The 22,062-nt window shown below is 36.5% G+C and overlaps 1 protein-coding gene across 1 annotated transcript in view; it reads right to left on the reverse strand.

Moving 5' to 3' along the window:
* Positions 1–22,062, reverse strand: part of kon (chondroitin sulfate proteoglycan 4-like protein) — a 181,938-nt gene that overhangs the window by 10,311 nt on the left and 149,565 nt on the right. Inside the window, exons 6-9 of the mRNA XM_081749757.1 lie at positions 17,855–18,385; positions 13,434–13,626; positions 10,036–10,191; positions 7,309–7,721 (exon numbers count right to left, since the gene is read on the reverse strand). Of these exons, the coding sequence (XP_081605883.1) occupies positions 7,309–7,721; positions 10,036–10,191; positions 13,434–13,626; positions 17,855–18,385 (1,293 nt within the window). The remainder of the gene's footprint in view (positions 1–7,308; positions 7,722–10,035; positions 10,192–13,433; positions 13,627–17,854; positions 18,386–22,062) is intronic.

Here is a 22,062-nt window from a genome sequence, read left to right on the forward strand (position 1 = left end):
TTAATTTTAGCGCCCTTTTTAGCAGTGAGGCTATACCAGACGTGGATCTACAGCTCAACGTGGAACTCGAGCCACGTAAACTTCCCAATGGAATCGAATCCGGATCTCCTACGCCAAAGCTGCATACACTAACCGCTTAGTCATAAAGGAGCTCTCGGAAGTGTGAGGGATCGCCAGCTCCGAGACTATACTAATGCCACATTGACTTGATCCCTAGTCTTCCGTTGCAAGCGCTGCTATCGGCTGAAGGTATTCCACTCGCTTTCTCTCGTTTAGCAACAGCTGAACCCTTATTGGCTCAACGCGTGGGTGTGTGAGGGTGTGAGCTTTAGTTCGCATTTTTGCCACGGCTCAAGACATTTTGGCAGCACAATACCAACTATAGATGTGAAAAAAATGGCAGTGTGCGTTGTTCCAAACACGAGGAAATCCATCTTACATTTTGTAAATATAGTTCATTAACACCCTATATAGCTGAAATAATTGCATTCTTCCACTTCAATAACCGAGATATCCTCAAGTAATTGGAATCCGTATATTACTAAAATACTTACATTGCTCTATAATGTAGAATGCAATAAATGAATGTGTTCTAGATCAATATTTCACAATCTACAATACTTTAATCCTTCGGATCGATGTGATCTCTGGAGAAATTTATAAGGGCAAGGTTCATAATGGTAGACTGGCTTGTTGTATGATGATTGAAGTTTATCGTCCCTTTTCAGGAGCGAAACTATATGAGACTGTATCTAGAGTTGTGGCCGCGGTGGCTCAGTGGTAGAGCGTTCACCTCTGGTGCTTGGGTCTCGGGTTCGATCGCAGCCTCCGCCAAGTGAAATTTGAGGTGGACAAACACCGCGTGCGTGCGATTTCTCGGGGTTCTCCCGTTTCCTCCCACTTTCTTAATTCTACCATTTCATTCATTACTCATCATCACCGTCTCCTTTAGCCTAACCGGCATAACCGTGGAACGTAAAACTCAACGATTTCATTTCATTTTTGTATCTAGAGTTTAAAGCGGAATCCGAAGCACCATAATTCGTTCAATGCTCTCCCACCGAAAATCGAACCAAAAAGCACGTGCCCTAGCTGCTAGATTAGCAGGGAGGACTAATGCGGGATTTGTCCTTTCAGTTAACCAAATAATAATGTTAAAACTTATAATATTTTTTTAAGGTTTTAATAATTATCTCCTTTTCTAATTCCTTTTCTTTTATTCTATTCATTTAAGGTAATAAAAATGTGTATCAGCTGGGATCGCTCAACTAAGCAAAATGTGCAACAACCTCTTTCTTTACTTTAGGCGTGCTTAATATAAACTTCCAAGCAAAATTAACATAAAAGTGCTTACGGAATCTGAGAAAATACTCGTGGTTATGAATTGAAAGAAACGACAGAACACAGAAACAACTTGAAACATATTGCCCTAAACCGCAATGTTAGGTCTTCTTTAACTAAGTAGTCGCTTTAACTGTAACGACGAGTTTTATGTTATAGCATCATTGATATCAATATTTCATTAGATATTTACTAAAATTGTTCCTATTTTCTTCCCATCTTGGTTTCCAAGTATATGTTATACCGTATGCATGCAATGTAGACTAAAAGGAGACGGTTAATTATAAAAAAAGAATGGTTAAAAATAATTAGTAAATTGACTATGTTGAAGGTATTAGGGGAGCCATAAGAAAAGCTTCGGACACAATGTTGTCCAGAAGAAATTTACATGATCTGAGATTGAATCAGGGACCCATCGCATCAAAGGAGAGCGCTCTACCATTGAATCACCATGCCCAAAAGTAGGTTCTAGCTTTTATAAAACATAGCTAGTCAAAATCACTAAGACAGCCAAGTAAGGATATGGTGGCCAGTTCTGTTCCTTTGTAAACTCCAATTGCCTTTCTTATGGGTAGCGCACGCGTCTTTCGTGCACGTGGTTCTGGATTTGATTCCTGATGATAAATAGAACAGAACACCACGGTGATTCGAATTCCACCTTTTACTCTGGGTCCAAGTATCATAACCTCGGTACTAAAAACGGACGTTAACTTCAACAAACAAACGAATAAAAAATATTTATGGTTCAAAGGGATACACTGGATACTGTAAGTTAGAAAACATGAGTGGATAGATAGTGAAAGGACTAAGAACATCACATTGCAATATAAAAAGGGAGTAAATATGGCTTTGTTTTATGCCGGTGTGAATAATTCTTCTGAGTATTAACATTTAGTGGCGTACGAAAAAGGGGAATTTGAAGGGTTTTAACCCCTTCCTTCCATTTACCATATTAAGATACGTGCTCAATTTACAAAAAATAGCTTGTGTCCTGAAACGATAATAGTTTTGGTGCTAGAACTTCTCTTACATAAATTTTATGTACGCCACACTCTTTTTTTTTTTTCTCTTCCCACGGAACTTTATAGCACATTTCTCGAAAAATTTAAAATACGTAATTTGCATGAACATGCTGAAAACTATACTATAAAAAGTGTTTTCTTAAGACACGATTACATTGTGGCTTGAAATTGCTTAAGTTGTAACATATACAACACAATAGTGGTACTTCATGAACGTTTTAAGTGGCTCTTAACATTATATATATAACCTCGCAATTGTCTACCGGAGGTAACCCTGTTAAAATTGATAGTACGATCATAACTGAGATTTTGTACTAACGTATACTACGTAATTAGAAGCTTTGGTAATAGGTATATGTGCTACCTGTTAACATTGTTACTGGTATACAAAATCATTGCACCACACAATAGTTTACGTTTGTTTTACTGTCTATTATTAGATGCATGTAAACAATAATTGTACACTGACTTATCAACGTAAGCATTCTATTCATCCTATTGTGTAAGAGGTTATTGTTAATATGCTGCATTGTTTCGTCTCAGATCCGTGAACATTCTCAGCGTTCATCTGTCCGGAGTTCAAATAAAGTATTTCAACCAATCTTTCATTAATATTAAGAGATGAATCAAGAAATAATGGTACAATTTAACAGCAACATGTACTAACTTGTCTCTAAACCTACTGTCTACTCCAGGTCACTCAAACTCGCGGCTTGCAACCCTTTACTCATTTTTCTGTAGTCTTCACTCAGTTCACCCCAAGAAAATAATGAAAAAAATATATATAATTTACTTATTTAAAACAAACTGTACCGACACTCAAGTGAATTGTACCAAAAGGGGCTTTTTACGGATGAAATTACACGGTGGTCCAAAAGTCTGCAAACACCCTAAGAAGTTGTAAACACTGTAAAAATATTAAAAATATAATCAAAGTAACAATGTAGGTGGGGAGTAGGGATGGGGGAAATGTTTTGAGGATACTTTGCAATGATTTCCGCCATCTTGAATTGTCTTAAATGGAAACCATATCATGTGATACACCATTTTAATAGCAACATTTTGTACGTATTATTTTTACTCTGGCGCTAACCATTACGAAGATACAACTGTTTCTTTGTTTTTATCGTAGTAGGTGGTTTAATCGCACTCTATGACCTTGATGCCAGGCCCGTATCCACGGGGGCTCTAGGGTGCCGGTCCCCCCCCCCTAAAATTTTCACGATAGACATGCAAATGAACTAGAGTATGGTGATGAACTATAATATGGTTGGATCGCCCCCCCCCCCCTCATCCTACATTTTTGGGCTGGCTACCGACCTGCTTGCTGCATGCGGAGCGCGTTGAGATTGAGATGATATCTGGAGAACAAAACAATAGGTTGATTGCAGACAATTTTAACCACGATCCGGAAAGGACTCCCTTCAATAGTAGTGCTGTGTTAGAAGTCCAGAAGAAATTCGAAGAGACCAGATCTCTGACAGATCGACCCAAGACTGGTAGACAGACGAGATGACAACTATGATATTGTTGGCATAATTCAGTAAAAGCCCCTAGAGACGCACACGTAGTGTCGCCTGTGAAAGTGGTGTTAGTCGCATCTCAGGCATGTGCACTATGTCAGTGAATAAGTGGAACCCTTATAAGCTGCAACTTCACCAACACTTACAGAAGATATCCAGATGCCAACCGAATGGGTCACAGAGCAGCTGCGAAAAAAAATACACACATTTGCCTTTGACGTATTATTTAGTGATAAAGTAAACTTTCATGTGTCGAGCGAGGTTACAAACAGAACGTGCGATACTGTTCGGACAGTAATCTGCATTGGTTTAACGCATCCACAAGTGTTCCCAGCAATGTGATGGTGTAGTGTGGCATGTTGGGGATTCGCTTCATCGACAGGACCCTAACGGTGATGCATGTTCGAAGACGACATCTTACCATCACTGCTGCCAAACAATGGGCCATTCCCTAATTTTTTCCAGCACGACGGACGACGGAGCTCTACCCTATTACGATATCTGTGACCGCATGTACCTCGATTAGCACTTTCTTATTCCATGGATTGGTCGGCGAGTTGTTGTGGGAATGGCCATCTCGTCCTCCTGACTTTATTCCACTAGACTACTACCTGTGGTGCCATGTAAAGTCTGTTGTGCATGTGGTGAAAATTAGGGATAGACAGGATCTCAAGGAACGAATTGTGGAGGTATGTTTCAACGTTACAGCTCAAGATTATGGGATAACAGTGAATTAAGAATGCCTCTGACAATCGACTGAAATGAGGAACAAATTGAACATGTCCTGTAACAGTGTGTGGTCATTGATGTACGATTACTTTCATCTGTTGCAAACACAACAAAGAAACAGTTATAATTTCATGATGGTTAGTGTTAGAGCAAAAATAGTAATGTCATCCAATTTCTACGAAAATTTGCTATTAAAATGACATATCGCATCCTATGGTTTTCATTTAAGACAATTAATAAAATTAAAAGATGGCGGACTTCATATTGATGTGTCCTCAAACATCTTTCCTTACCACCGTTACCAACCTACATTATTACTAAGGTTATATTTTCAGCGTTTACCACTTATTAGGGTGTTTCTACACTTTAGGATCACACTGTAATATAAATTCAAGTATGACTCAGCAAAAACAATAATTGGGGGTGACGGTGGCTCAGTGGTAGAGCGCTTACTTCTAGTGTGGGGCCCCTTGATCGATTCCCGGCAAACTAATTTCGTGGAGGACAACATCGCGTCCGTAGGTTTTCTCGGAGTACTCCCATTTCCTCCCAAATTCTCATTCGACTGATTTTTCCATTATCATTCACTCGAATTAATCATCCGCGTCCCTTATCCTAAGGGGCTAATCGTGGGATGTTAAACAAAGATATTCTTTAAAAGTAAAAATTCAGCAATGTGGATGTAACAGAATTATAGAAAAATTTGCCTGCGCAATTCACAGAAACCTCCAAATTTACAATTTACGTGATTTCCGTGTTCGATAAAAGAATCAGTATGAACTACTTTTCTTACTTATGAACAAGTTTCCGGAAGATCCAGGTTAATAGCTATTCATCTGACTCATGTTCAAAAAATTGCTAGTGAGAGCGGCATGTCTCCAGGTATCCGAAAGCTGATTCCAGGGAAAAGATGCTAGGTGTCGGTCGAAAGAAACAACAGATTTCGACCTACTACTCGGATTTCCTTATATGACGTTAATTATACGTCAAAACGACTCTGCATAAGGTCCTATGTGTTTATTGATTTTTCAAATACAACGTGAAGTATGAAAATAATTCTTTTTCCTTCGGTTTGCACTTTATATACTGATGATTATTTGACCCTCTTCAGATACTGAGTTTGACATGCCCAGTCTAAATCAATACATTAATTATCAATCTTGTCTTATAGTATTTATAACCATATGAAAAATGACTGGTCAAACAAAAATTAGAAATTTTAACTGTGATTCTACCCATATTTTAGAATATCTAAATTTAAAATTACGTAATTTAAATTATGGATTTTTTCTTTCTGTTACAATAGTTCTTACCTCAAACTTCAAAACTCCCTGAATAAACTTCTCATTAAGTAACAATGCAGTGATATTATGAATGAAACCAAACGATAAGTTGATGAAAAAGAGATCAAAAATTCCTAAGAATAACTTGGATCTTCTCTCGTACAACAGTTAAACTTATTTCAAGTTTACAAGCATTTCGCAATTAACGTACGTTTTAATGAACGAAATAAGAAACAGCATATTCATAAAATGGAATAATTTATTCCCTTATTTACTGATGTTTATAGGCTTTTATTACTCTTGTATGTCAATTTTTAAGATAATTAGTATAATTTTGAACGTTTCTTTCAGACTGGGAAAAAAAACATGATAGCCTTTTGTTAGGTTCACAAATGCGGAGCCTATTCTCATCCTTAGTGAGAAAGAGAAGCATAAAATTCTAAAACTAATGCAGGGACCGAACTTCAGACTTCCTGATGCTGAGGCTAATACTACTACTATGTCGGGACCACCATTACTACCACTACTAGAAATAATAATAATAATAATAATAATAATAATAATAATAATAATAATAATAATAATAATAATAATAGTAGTAGTAGTAGTAGTAGTATAGTAGTAGTAGCAGAAGTTACACAATTTTGAAGTATGAGTACCAACTCTATTTATTAACGTAAAATATATTTAAGTGGCTCTTTTATAATTTGGTGAACGAGATGAGAAGCATTAAATCAAGGTCATGATCAGCCTGATGGACTATGATCTTCTCTCTCATTATGTTTTCAGTATTTCAATATTTTACAACAGTGCTTCTCAATCTTCGGTCTTTGAGGTCCGCTCTTGTGGACCTCTTATATTGAACATTAGGTATAAAAACAAAAGAAAACGTAAATAAAATTGAAGTGCACTGCGTAACACAATATAGTTGGGAATCTAACTCAGGTCTAGATTATCTAATACCACAACAGTATCTAATACAATTTAAAAGGTAAGAATTATACAAAATTTAATAGCTTATATTGATATACCTTTGTATTATTATAAAACATTCTTGAGTCTTTGATTTTTTTAAAAGGAAAGCTAATATGTATTTTCTTCTACTAATGCTAAGGAATTTTAGCCAATATTATTATCAAAAATATAAGTACACTGGTATAGAAATACAAATTTAATAGCTGGATATACTCAAAAGATTAAAAAGAAATGACAAATTTGCTTCCGCAGAAGGCAAGTAGTACAATCTGACTAATACAAGAGTCTCTACCTGAAACAGTCTGAGAAATGGTACTTTAAAAAATATAATAATGAGACATTGCTCACACGTTGAGGAAGATCCAAATTTCAATAGTTGATAGCATATTGTTATTTTAAGTACTCCTCATAGTTCTGTTAACTATTTAGTCTTACCTGTCCAGTAAGCGTATCGGTGAACTTGGCCACTGCATCAAATTGAAAGCTATCGTTCGCTGAAAGATCCGTAAACGGTCGAGTGTGTTCGTACCATACTCTGGAGGCATTGATGTCCTTTTGAGTAAAATTTTTGGCTTCTATGGTTGTATCCTCTGAGACAAGTAACAGAAGACGTCCAAGAGCAGGTGATGACTTCACAACAAACATGACTTCACGAGAGGAATCTAGGTCAGAGGTTATGTACAGTAACTCAGCTGGAGTTACAGCCTGTCGAAGGAGTGGAAAGACGTGTAGCCTCCGGTTGTTAACCATCCTCAGCGTTAAATCGCGAGCTGTGATGCTGAAAGTGTGATGGCCTCCAGTATTCACTCCATCTGTCACTCGAAATCGAAAACTTCCCGATTTATCTCCTGAAATGTCATAAAAGAAATCAAAAAAAATATTATTGTTTACGTAGTTATTGGTTCTTGCAGTAGTTCCTTTTGCAACTTTCTACAATTCATTTGCATCATAATTCCGTATCTGAGAGCCAAAGACGCTTATGTTCAAATTATGCAGATTTGTGATTACGGGTTTTGAATAAAAATGGTCTTTTTCGGGATATATAGTGGTAAGTTGTACCAAATAGTTCAATAACCGTTCGTTCTTTTGGCTGTTCACTTTTAAAATTACATTTTGTGAATTACGTGCTTTCGGCTCTTACATACAGAATTATAGTTAGTTATACTAACTTTATTATTGAAATCCTGTAAGAAGATGTCAAGAGCATGATACATTCTTTATGAAGATACAAGAAGATTCGTTTCAAAAGTGTGACGTGTCAGTTATGATAAAAGTTTGTATACAATTGATAAGCGAAATGGTAATTTAAGGAAAGTGACCGGTTCTAGGATAAGTGAGGTGAGGTTTCGGATTCATATATGTAATTGATTGCTTATATACGTATATATAATAACACATATGAAGATTGGTTAGTATCTTTGTTGTAAATTACAAGTCTTCTAAAGGCGAGTAGCAAATTATTCCCTCCTAGGTTTCACTGTAAAGTTTCCTGATCACGAAACTAAATTCTACATATGTTAAATTATTACGAGTACAACTATGCATACAGAAAAGAATCATATTTCATTTTAAGAAGCCGCAATGGCTCAGTGGTACAACGTTCACCTCTGGTGCATGAGGTTCTTGGTTCGATCCTACCTCGCGCTAAGTGAGTTTTGTGGTGGACAAACAGCGTGTGCGTGGGTTTTCTCGGGGTTCTCCCACTTTCTTCACTCCACAATTTCATTCATTTCTCATCATCACCGTCTCCTTTAGCCTAGCTGCCATAAGTGTGGGACATATGTTTTTTTTTTCATTTCATTTTACAGATATTAACTATATAAATATGAGAATGAACACTCAACTGAGTACAGAAAATTATTATTGTATTTTTATAAAGTGCTTCATGACTTCTAAATTAACATCTATGAAAATACTCAAATAACTTTTACAATTAGAGATGGGCACGAGCGAGTTTTCATTGAAACTCGACTCGACTCGAAACAGACATCTTTGACTCGACTCGACTCGAGAACTCGGCTCGAAAAATTTCCTTCAATTCGACTCGAAACTCGGCTCGAATTTGACTCGAGTTTCGAGTCGAGTTCAGCCAAAACGAGCCAAATGCTGTATGTAGTTTCAAGTACTTTCTTCAAGTATACAAGTATACTACAGAGACAATATAATTATTATCAATGATACTATTATCAATGATACTATTATTATTATTATTATTATTATTATTATTATTATTATTATTATTATTATTATTATTATTATTATTATTATTATTATTATTATTATTATTATAACAACACCGTGTATAATCATGAAATATAGGTGGTTTGTATCTGAATACTAACTTAAAAACTAGTTGACTGCTAACCTCGGTAGTTGTCAAGTCTAGGAGGTAAGGACATCGTTCACGAGGTTCTGTGTTTGAGTTCCGGAGGAGCAAGTATCCGGGCTCGAACTAAAAATCGTTAAAAGTTAGAGGGCGCCGGCCACACATGTTCAAAACTGCTTGGTCCGGGTTTAGGGTTCTCAACGGCTCGAGCGGCTCGGCTCACAGCTCATTTACTAACGAGCAGAGCCAACAGCTCACACACCTAAACCGATACAAGCCGAAACAAACAAGCTGATGGCTCACCTGATGGTCGGTGCCTCATCTCAACCAAGCCGGCTCGAGCTGTTCGCTCAGTTGAACGGAACTAAGCCAGTTAACAACTCTACACGGGTTGGGCTTCTGCTTCGGCTCAAAACTTTTCACCGTGCAGGTCTCAGCCTTGGTGATGAGAACTACAGTATATACTTATGTTAGTGCACACGACATTTAAGGCTGTCTCGTTATAAAAATCCATTGTTTTCTTGTTAATCGAGACGAGGCGAGATGCGAGCAGTGTCTCACCTCGTGAGCAACACTAAAAATATTCCACTTTACTGCTTACATTTCTCATAGCTTTCGCTTTCTAGTCTAATCAGGCAATGATTTCAAAACGAGTTAAAACGAGCTACACGAGCGAGTTATTTTTCAAACTCGACTCGACTCGAAACTCGACCTCAAAACAGTGACTCGACTCGGAACTCGACTCGAGAAAATTACCTTTGAGTCGATTCGTGCCCATCTCTATGTACAATCATCACTTCTATTATGTTTTGAAAGGTAACAAAGGTAAAACTCACCCGTATGGACGAAAAATACATTTCCTGCATTGATGTCTGCCTGCGTAAAATGGTCGATTGGGATCATGGGAGTCGTTCGCAGGGTCACGTAGCCGGATGTCGGTGGAGATATAGTATACGTCAGGTTTACAGGAGATGTATCATCATCCAGCGAAGCTGTAAAATAGATTTTTTAATAAAAAAACTGTATTCGCAACTTATAAATCCAAAGCAATCTTCAAATAAGTATATAACATACAATTATAGCTTCACATAGACTTTTACTGAACAAACATTTACACTCAAAGAGAATGTATACATTAGGAAGGCTAAAGCTACTTTGGATAACGATTTAGTAGGCTATATTTGAACATTTCTAAGGGTTTTGTTTGTGTTGGTTGTAAATACAACAGAGAAGCAATAATTTGTTTTGATAGACGAAAGACCTGTGGCTTCATTCCTCACACAAGGTTTGACAATAAAGTTCCCAGAATGTTGATGGTATTCTGTAATTGCTAATGACAGATTTTTTTAAATCATACGAGATAAATGCAACGATATTCTTCTTTTGTAGAGCATATGAAAATTTGATAAAGAGACCATCTGCGCCCTTTTAAACATCAGTCATCGAGGACACCCTGGTTCCCATTGTTACGGATGTTTATATAGATAGTATCAGGTTTTATCGCCTATAGCGATGTGATCCAGCACTGAAGGGTCCGACTCCATGAACTTAATGTATTCCCTACAGCACTTGAATCTCTAAGTTTTTTCCTTTTCAGTCAAAGAATTTGGCACAAACTTTAAGTAAATCTTTCATAGATTTTTCAGGATCTGTCGGAGCGTTTCACGATTGAAGTGCGGCACACCTTCCATCATACGTAGGGCCATGTGGTGGTCTGACTGCAGCAGATAACGAACACGGTCTAAGGTATCCTCTCAATAACTGATTGATGGAGGTCCACTTCTGGAGTCATCAGAAACGTCTTCACGTCCATTACGAAATCAGGCGTACGATTCAAACACAGCTACGAGATAGGGCATTCTCACGGTCAACAGTTCTGATCATCTCGAAAGTCTTTATTGCTGATTTCCCTTTTTAGATATAAAGTGATGACAATGGAAACCAGACGACTAGTCTTTGACGACTAATGTTTAGAAAGCAGATATGCTGTTTTTACCAGATCTTCACATGTTGTGCATAAGAAGCATATCGCAGCATCAATCTCACATGACGAACAATTTTCTGACAGCAGTTACAGAGTACGAGCATCAGTCCCAGAATTTTATTGTCAAATATTGTATAATCTTATTATTATTATTAGAAAATAAGGCTACAGGCATCCCACCATATCTTTTACTTGGCATCGAAATGGTCCGATTTAAGAGATGTAGTTTTAATAGCCACTAATAATTAGATACACAAAATAATTTAAACTTTCTGGCGTTCACTGTCCACGAAGGACTGTAGACAATTAGTAAGCTTTCACTTGGGTGATATGTGGCTGGCGCGTTGACTCGTACTACTGTTATTCTCTGGCTCTCCACTACCTCTTAATTCAGGAAGGTTACCAATCGTTGGCGCTGCTCAATGAATACAAACGATCATATACACCTACCGAGAATCGAAGCTCAGACCGCGTACACCAACAGCACACACGCTAACCATTCGACTACACTTAAGTAATGGATATACAAACCAAGGTAACTGTGCGCAAGACAACTGATTATGAATATTTAAAAAAATAACAGTAGACATACGTTATTTACATACGATTGCCTTCACACGTATTATTAAGATCACGGTAGTGAGTCCTAACGTACGTTACTCTACACGATGACTCTTGAACGAAAGCAAATTTTTAGCTCTCCTTGTTGGTCTAGTGGCATAGCGGCCTTTCGTGCACGTGATCCAGGATTCAATTCCCAGTGAGAAAGCAAATTACTTCCATTAATCAGCCGTTTCCTTTAGCCTAAAAGACAAAACCAGGACGTTTAAAAAAACAGGGAATTTTTGAATACTGTTTTTGTTAATAAAAGAGCTAGAAGCGATTATCTCGGCCAAGTTTGTTAAATGGAGTAAACTGAGTAACATCTACAGGGATTCAGTGACTTTAACGGTGGCTATCCATATTTCATTCATTCATAAATGTAAGTTTCGCGTAACGTTTCAATACGCAACCCGCAAAACAACAAAACGTTACGGGTTGCATAAACATCCAGGCGACAACTCTTAATCCTAATTAAAAACGCAAGTCCATTGATTCTTAAATGTACGCTTTGGACGACCCTCTTTAATGTCTTTAGCAGACTTTATTTCTCAAATGAGATATGTTTCGTTAGCTGCTCCTAAATGCTCTGGCTAATTCGAGTACACACAGTACTTTTACTACTACAACACGAACTCAAGTTTCCCGTAATTAAAAAAAAAGAAAGGAAAAAAAAAACAACACTGTGATGAATTAGGTTAATTTGAGTTATCTAAAATTATTTACAAAAATACTTTTTAATATATATGACGTTCGAAGCTGACCATACAAAAATGCGTAGCTGTTCGTATGTATTATTTTCTTAATAATTTCGGGAAAAGTTCACTAATTTGAGGATAATTTCTGGCAAACTTATAAAGAAAAACTATAAATTTTTTCGACGTCAAACAAAACCTACGTCGAATTTGTTCGTTGTCCGCAGTGTGACTGACTAAACAAGGTTCAGAGTTTTCATATTGGTGTAGTCAGCTCAAAGTACGCGTCACGTCAAATTAATTAACAAATACATTTACAGAAAGACACGGTACAGATGGTTGTTTAAATGTAGCCTAACATTTGTAGCTTATAGCTAATAACAGCTACAACCAGGAATTCAAACAAATGCTTTATAGTCTCATTGACAAAATTCGTGGATTCAAATGATTAAAATAGTAATTAACATAAATTATGAACATATAAGATTGCTTATTTGAAACTTATTTGTGGTAATAAAGATGTAGTAAATTTCCCGCAACTTTTATCATTATAAATATTCTGTTTTCTTCTTAGCCAAAGAGACTACCTACGTACAAGTCAGTCGAACTATCACGGAGACTAGGACTCTTTTAAATAAACAGATTTGGGCATTTCAAGCTAATGCAAACCAACATTCATTTGAAAGAACTAAAGAAAGAAAGAAAGAAAGAAAGAAAGAAAGAAAGAAAGAAAGAAAGAGAGAGAGAGAGAGAGAGAGAGAGAGAGAGACAATGGCATTAGCTCAATAGTCTCCATCAGGATATCAAAAAAATATTGTTGGAAGAAAAATAGTTATAAAAGATTATAAAGAGGAACAGAGTTTTGCACCCGTAGTTGCTTCCAGTTATTTATCTCGCATCTTCTCAATGAAATACATAGGCAGAAAAGTGAATGAAATTTTCCACGAAAACTTACCTAGATGTTCAGAGGTGATTGGAACAGTTGCGCCCTCCCAAAGTTCTAGTCCTGTGTTATTGGTGACACGTGGTATCTCGTCATTGACCGGCGTAACATGGATACGTACCGTTGCTGGGAGACTCTCTCGGTCGCCAGCTTTTGCTACGACGCGGAATCGGTCCTCCAGAGTTTCTCCTCCGTCGTGCTTGTACTGCAATATACATAAAGCACGATTATGCACGCTAATTTTTAAGCTTAAAATCGTAATATTGCATTCATTTTACATATACCACCAAAGTAAATGCTTCAAGATTAAAGATAAATAAACTCAGATTGTATTACTTTAGGTTATTTATACGTACAGTCATATGAAAATTAGAAATATATATATATATATATATATATATATATATATATATATATATATAATATGCATTCAGAGCCGCGCTGATCGGTGAAGCGAGCGGCTACCTGCCTGGTTCGATCTCTGGTGGAGGCGGTGATATTTTTCTCGTTCTACCTTCGTTTCAATGCGGCTCAGAGATTCACCCAGTCTCTCTAAAAAATGGGTAACTGGAAGAACTTGAGGGGGGAGCAAGATGATACTACATAACTTCAGTAAGTGTCCGAGTCCTTAATTACCTTACCTCTACCCTCCTGCTGCCCACGATAAGAGAAATTTTCGTCTTGTCTCGAGAACGAGACGAGACATATCTTTCTAAATTCGAGATGAAGTTAGAAATATGACAAGTCTCGTCTCATTTTTGAGGCGAGACAAGAAATTTCACGAGTCTTTTGGATAACACAAGTTTATTCAAATGTTGGGCTTCAAACACCGTTTTAGTGTTACACGATCCATTGTATAAAAACCATTAATAATGAAGTGATTGTACCAACAGCATTTACGATCATTTAAAGAGACGCAAGTCGCTACACAATATACTCAAATTGTAAATATGTAAATTGTAAATATGGGAGATCATGTGGTTTGAATTCCACGTTAATCAGTAGGTCCCGTCTCATATAGCCTCGCTGCTGAAAGGCAAGTAAAACTTAAAATCAACTCAACTGTGAATGTTTATAACTCAACTCAACGTGGACTTTTCATTGCGCGGAAGGATTCTGATAACTTTCAGGTAAGATTAAGACAAAAATTCTGGCACGTATTTTGTACATAAATTTACAACATGAAATCAGAAAAAATTGAGGCAAGAAGAAAAAGCTAGACCAAATTTCATTAAAATTTACGAGACATGACGAGGAAACATTATTTCTCATTTCGTGGGCAACACTAATCCCAACCCTTGGACCACCCTCAAATGGGATAGACTTAAATATATTACTTTTTACGGTATATACAATCCCCACTTATTTAATTGTATATTATTATTATTATTATTATTATTATTATTATTATTATTATTATTATTATTATTATTATTTCCCGTTTCGCTTTGTCAGTTGGCACAGAAAAGAAAGAATTACTCCAATTATTAAGCTAAGCGGATCTGAAATATGCTTACAATTGAGCCGATGGAAATGCTAAGATGTTGATCCAGATTCCAACAAGTCCCACGAAGACTCATTACTGCCAGACATTTAGTTTATTTACACAGAACGAGCTTAAAAAGTTTACGGAAAAGTTAAAATTACGAACATGTTGAAATGAAGAATTTTTGTTTCCCTATATATAGGACAGATAACTTTTATATATTTAATGTTATCACTAGCAATATTTATAACACCGCCTTGAAACTAAAATTAAATACAATTTGGTCTAAGAGCACAATAGGTATTGTATCTCACGTTTAGAAGTTCTGTAACTATACAGAAATGAAAGAATTAATGTATTCAGAGCACTAGGGAGTAACATATATATGCTTGAATATCATATCATTAATATTACTGGTATATCATCATATATTATGATATCAAGCATGAATATGCTTACTGACTATCTCCATTAAAATGATAACCCCAACTAAGAAAATAAATGTGTTTAGTGAAAACATTTACTTAAATACGCACATTCAACTACAATATTTTCCCTTGTTTGGAAACTTGTATTTGAATTATAGAACCAATCTATAGTGAATAGAAAACGAGTAAAACACCGTTCCGAACATCAGTGATATACTTAAATGATGACTAATTTTAATGTAACGTTAACTAGTTGTAACTCAGAAATGCTCTACAAGCACATACATAATAACGAAATAAACTATTGTATGTATCATTTACATAGTCCACAGTGCATTTAATTTAAAACTTGCCCTGAGAGTACAAACAGGGAGGTAAAAGACCATACATATTATACATGTATACAGTATTCTATGGATATTTGAGCTACAGCAAATGCTAGAAACGATGTCCTTCTGTGATGGACGTTTCTAGACAGTGTACTATGTTTCTAACAATCTTATGTAGCACATCTTCAGCTTTTATAAGGTTTGTGAATTCTGCCTGTAAATTGTTTATTTCACATAACCACACAAGAAGTCAAAACTGGTAAAGTGTGGGCATTTGGCAGATCACATCCCCCTTGAAATAATCCTGTTGCCAAATAAATTCTTGAAAATCGTCATGTTTAAATTTGCTGTGTGGCAAGTTACACCGTTTTGTTATAAACAGCGCTGGTTTTAATTAGGTTTCAACATAGCAACAAATTGTTGAATAATGTGCCGGGTCTCACTATCCGCTTTCACGAACACATGCAAGACTGGCATAATAATGAAACAAATAACAAACATTTAAACAAAATCGAGAAATGTTTTAAAATTAAATATGTATATCCCTTAGAAGCTCTTGGCTTTTTGGGCTATTTTTGAGACTTTCAGTCAAGCAGCTACTGCATCGTCACTATTTATCCTAGGATCATGGTTCATACCTCATTCTCTTCAGAATAGAGCTGGCTTTTAAATGGTACCACTTGCATGCTCATACCATATATCGGAAGCGGGAAAAAATGTCAAAGTGAAAATTTCGGAGGGAAAATTTTTTTTCTCGAACTTTGGTCCCCCTGGACCCCCCCTGTGTGATCGTAGCCATCTAAAAAAAATCTGATAAATAGTACTTGGTATACTGAATGTGTGTGCCAAATTTCAAGTTTATATCTTGAATAGTAAGGGCGGGAGAATTTTTATCAAAAATTCCCACAATGCTCCAAATCACCATAAAACACTATGATCTCAGGGGAAAAAAATCCTGAGACATCCCTAATTACCCTAGGACTATAATCCGCCAATCATTCTCTTCAGAATAGAACTGTCTTTCAGGCGGTACCATTCACATGTCTCCATCATGTATCTAAGGCGGGAAATTCCTGAAAAAAGGGATTTTTTGGGCAAAATTTCCCTTTTTTCAACTTTTGCCCCTCTGGACCCCCCTGTTTTTACGCAGAAATCGGAAAAAAACTTCTGGTAAATACTACTCGGTGGACTGAATGTTTGTGCAAAATTTCAATCTTCTACGTGAAAAAATAGGCCCGCCAGAAAAAATTTCCCTACCATGCCCCACTTTTACCCTATATAGAAGTATATTTGGATAAAAATTAACTGAGACGGCCCTAATTACCCTAGAATAATAATTAGACCGTCGTTCTCTTCAGAATGGAACGGCCTTTCAGACGGTATGACTCACGTGGTCCTATCGTGTATGTGAGGCGGGAAAATGACGAAAAACGGGATTTTTGGGGTAAAAATATCCCTTTTTTAACCCTTTGCCCCTCTGGTTCCCCCCTGTTTTAACACTGACATCGGAACAAAAAATCTGGTAAATACTACTCGGTGGACTGAATGTTTGTGCAAAATTTCAATCTTCTACGTTCAAAAATAAGCCCGCCAAAAAATATATATACCGACAATGCCCCATTTTTCCCTATATAGAAGTATATTTTTCAAAAAAATCCCTGAGACATCCCTAATTACCCTAGAATAATAATTCGACCGTCATTTTCTTCAGAATGGAACGGCCTTTCAGACGGTATGACTCACGTGGTCCTATCAAAAATAAGCCCGCCAAAAAATAATGAACATAGGCTTAAAAAGGGAAAAAAATACATTTTAAGATTATGACGTCATCACCTCCCATGTCTGGACGCAGGACGGTCTGAAACCATACGTAATGTCTTCTACAATGTCTCTGGACTTGAAAAACAAAACAAAAAAAAAAAAACGGACGAAAAAGCTCAAATAGAAGAGAAATAACGCAATGTACCATGAAAAACGCGTATGGTACAAAATGTACCATAAGATCCCCAAAGGGATATCTTAGATCCGTCTTAAACTGAACGCACTGTACTTACTAAATGGATTTTGCGATTTAACTTCAATATTAAGGAATTTGATCTCATTTTCAAATAAGTACTCATATAAAGCTACACGTTATTTTATTTTACAACTTCACGCAATACCTTAGAAAATGTATTTACTGTATCTTACCTGCAATTGTCCAGCAGCCAACTGGCTTACTGATAATTTCTCCAACGGTATTCCAGGATGAGAAGGCGTCTGAAGAGTTCCAGCTTTGGGAGGTTCTACTACTCTGAATTCCTCTACTTTATCAGCATAATACTCTGTTAGCACTTTCAGCAGTCCTTTGTCTAAGGTCACAGCCTTCCCTTCTACCACTTTGAGGTCACCCCCTGATACATAGATATGTTTCGGTACCACTACCAGATTCACGACGAGTCCCTGCATTGAAAAAATTCCATTGGTCACATCAATAACAAAATAATCATTTGTTTGATTAGGGGCTGATTGGATGTAGTGGAGGCGACCCTCGTCAATCAATGATTGGTCAAACACTGTTATTTCAGGATGTTGAGGAGCTGAGAGAGGTCTGTGATAATCCGGTGGTGAGTCTGCTGTATCCATGTGTTCTTCCGGTGTCTCGACTTCCAAGTAACCGTATCTAGGAGGCTGTTGAACTATAAATGTTATGTCCCCTGGTGGAATGTGAGGATGCATCACCTATAACAAAATAATAAATTTATGTTTAAAAAAACTTTTATCGACAACATATATTAAACTTAGATCAATATTAGATTCATATTAAAAATTTAATTAAATCATTTAGATGGCATTTGTCAAATATATTTTAGATGTATCTCTCATTTATTTCTGTGGGTAAGAAAGAAGAGATAAGGAATAGGTCCAACTCCCTTTGTCAATGTATTATAATCATGACATCCTTCATACTCTAACTGCTATCCTCTATGGTTTTGGTGCACGAGGTGCCGCGCTCAATTTTAGTTTAAAGAGCATCGGATGTATGACAGTGGTTTAGATCGCACTTGGTCTTGTAGTACGAGGGTGGATTGGAAAGTTCGTGACCTGACTAGGAAGGAAGCACTATTTTATGTTTGTGTACATTAGCTGCGTAGCCATATTCGTTGGTAGTCACTCTGTAAAATGTCATTTCTCTGTTGTTTCAGGTGACGAGTTTATAAGGTGCTAACTCGGCGGAAATGGCGGAAATTTGTAACATGGAGAAAATCACCAGGACAATAAGCGCGTTCACATGTCCCTTACATTCATGGCAGAAATTCATTCCTGTGGGTTTGAAGCTGCACTCACCCTATTCGCCTGATCTGCTTCCCTCAAGTTTCCACTTGTCTATAAACCTGAAAAAAGGTTTTGGGGAGGTCAGCGATTTTCTTCGGATGCAGGAGGTGAAAAATACTGTATTGAGATATTTTGCAGGGCTCGAGGAATAATTTAAAAAAAAAAAAAAAAAAAAAAAAAAAGTGGTATAGAGGCGTTACCGGAGACGTGGGTATAAATGTATCTCGGTTGAGGGGGATTACGTGGAAAAATAAAACATAACTTATCCAAATATTTTCCAATTTTGTAGGTCAGGCCACGAACTTTCCAATTCACCTTCGTATATAACCTCGCTATTGACAATGAAAATCAATCAATGACATTGTCTGATAAAACAGAGAATAAATCGCTTAAATTGTATAATCCTATTATAAGATTAGGTATACTGTGCCCTGGTGACTATTGTCATTCTCAGAGAAAGGGGGGGTCATTTTAGAAAAATGAAACAAAAACGTCTTGTGACCTCCCTTGGACGCGGGAGATCCCGGTGTCGATTTCCAGTGGGAGTTTATGTGGTTCGAATCTCACGCTTAGCTGTAAGTCCACGTCTCATTCAGGCTGTACTGAAAGGAGCGCTGAACTTCAATAATCCAATCAGCCAAAAGTAGTTTATTTTTTTGTGTACATTTTGAACCTTTTTTTTAAATGCGAGTTTAGATTTTTATAAAAGTAACTTGTGGTTAGTTACGGAATTTCATAATATCAATACTAAATTTGGCACATGTAATTTAGCGTGTCATGTTCTTGTTTTAATTCTCTATATTTAATACGAGTCAAGTTAAAGATCTGATGCAAATTAATGGATTCATTCTGCGCAATATGTTAGTTTCTTTTGCCTCAGACAATACAAAATATTCCTGACAATATAATCCATTTAGTGGTATGCAAATCAATATGATCAAAGCAGTCGCAGAGCTCTATCTATTACTGGCCGATTGGTTAATGGAAGTTTAATGCCTTTATTTACCAGTGATACTATGTGAGACGTGATCTACCGCTTCAAGTAATCAGAAACATTTATTCGTTTTTCATCCGAAGATTTGCATTTCCAACAGGATCAATCAAACAGGAAGCACATGTATTATCTATCAATAGCATTTAACAATTTGTCAGTTTGAAGGAGCACATAATAGTAATAAATAATTATACGTTTTTTTGCGTTTCGTTCAGAGCAGTATTTCTTCCAGTTTCAGCTATAGTTTCGGAGGAGCTACTTTTCCCCGCCAGACCTAAGATAAACTAAACTGGAATTTATGCCACTTTTGTGCAGTGCGTGTCCTGGTGTCTCGATATAGCCTCCTCCCCTTACACTTTATTTTCCCATTCCTATCATTTTCTTTGGGGAAGGGGGAGAGTGCGTCTTATGATGAAAATATTAAATAGATCATACAAATTATTTGGTTTGCTAAATCTATACGTAATCACTTTGCAATTAATCATCACAAATGTTGCAGAATTGATCTATCAAGCAAGATTGAAGTATTTAAGTGGAACAATACCTTATCTCTGATATGAAAGGTTCATGGTTCAATACCAGTCAATGTAAGTTCGTTATGGACAACATTGGTCGTGAGCTTTGTACAGCCAATCTCAAACCTCTTTATGCTTAGTGAAATTCAAGACGAGAAGTTGTCATATAATATTATTATCCTTCGTTTATACAATACGAGTACGAGGGAAACGCTTATTTCAGTATCACACTTTGTTTACAATGTGCTTAGAAAAATAAAAGTCGTTTTTTATCCTAAGCGAACGTGGAATCTTTATCAGGAGAAACATTTTGTATTTTGCGTGCAATTCATAACTCCCTCTTTTAGAGTTTTACACAGCGTCGAATAAAAATGTTCTTATTGGTTAACAGAGAGAAGAGATGAGCATTTCCTCCCTAATGCTCACTTGCCCTCAAACTATAGCAAAAAATCGAGCAGTCCTGGACTTGGGTATATCTCGTTTGCTTTATCTGCGCCTGTAGCAAAGTTGCGAACTAATGTTCTTGTTTACAAGTGACGTGTCACACGGTAGCGTTGCAAGAGCTACTAGTTTTACTTGATATTTCTTTCGTATGCAAAATCAAAAGTATATGATGAACCGAATCTAATTTAATGGAATAACTTAGTCGTCTACATACTTTAAGTCGTTATGTGCTGAATACGTAAAACTATTTAACATGGGATCAAACACTAAAGCATGTAGATGGATGCAAACTTAATTTTCCGATACGAAAACAGAACTTAAAGAGTATTAAATATTAATTAAAAATATATTAATTTATTACATCTACAACAGTGGTGGAACCAGATAAAACATCACGGAGCTAATAAACTTCAATAGTGAAGCGCAGAGAAGTAATATACAAACTCTGTGTCGCCAGGTGAAATGTTCGCATGGATATGTTTAGATTCACATGTGTTCTTTCTTCATAACTTCAAGTATTTTATTTCAGTACACAGAAGTAAGTCGAATTACAGGGGAGATAGATGATAAACAAGTCTCATTCTTTTTAGTTTCGTTTATAGTCCTACGAGTTTGAAATACTGATGAAATTAGTTAACAGATAAAAAGTAGTCCTCAACTCATTTTCGCTACAATCGAAGAACTATGACTACCCAGATGTAGAACGTTCAACGTGGTGATGCGTGGTCAGTGCATTAGATCTCAGATTTCATTACTTGACTTTCTGGACCTGAGTTTGCTACTTCTTAATTCACGTAGTTCCTCAATTGCCTCTTGATGATGAAAAAATGAAATGGAATATTTCAGTTTTAAGACTCAGGATTATACTTTGAATGCTAAAGGAGACCATGAACAAAATGGAAAACAAATGGCAAAAAGCGGGAGAACACGAGAAAACTCACGCAATTGTGGTTGTCCACCACAAAGCCCACTTGGTACGAGAATCCCCGTTTGTCTACATTCTTCAGTCGATATATTATATATATATATATATATATATATATATATATATATATATATATATAAAGCTGATTAGAAGTATGTGATCCAGATGACAATATCTGGAACGGAACTACATATATACTTTCAAA

Source organism: Thermobia domestica, chromosome 2 (genome assembly GCF_964235325.1).
Source record: "Thermobia domestica chromosome 2, izTheDome1.hap1.1, whole genome shotgun sequence".
Taxonomy (NCBI): Eukaryota; Metazoa; Arthropoda; class Insecta; order Zygentoma; family Lepismatidae; genus Thermobia; species Thermobia domestica.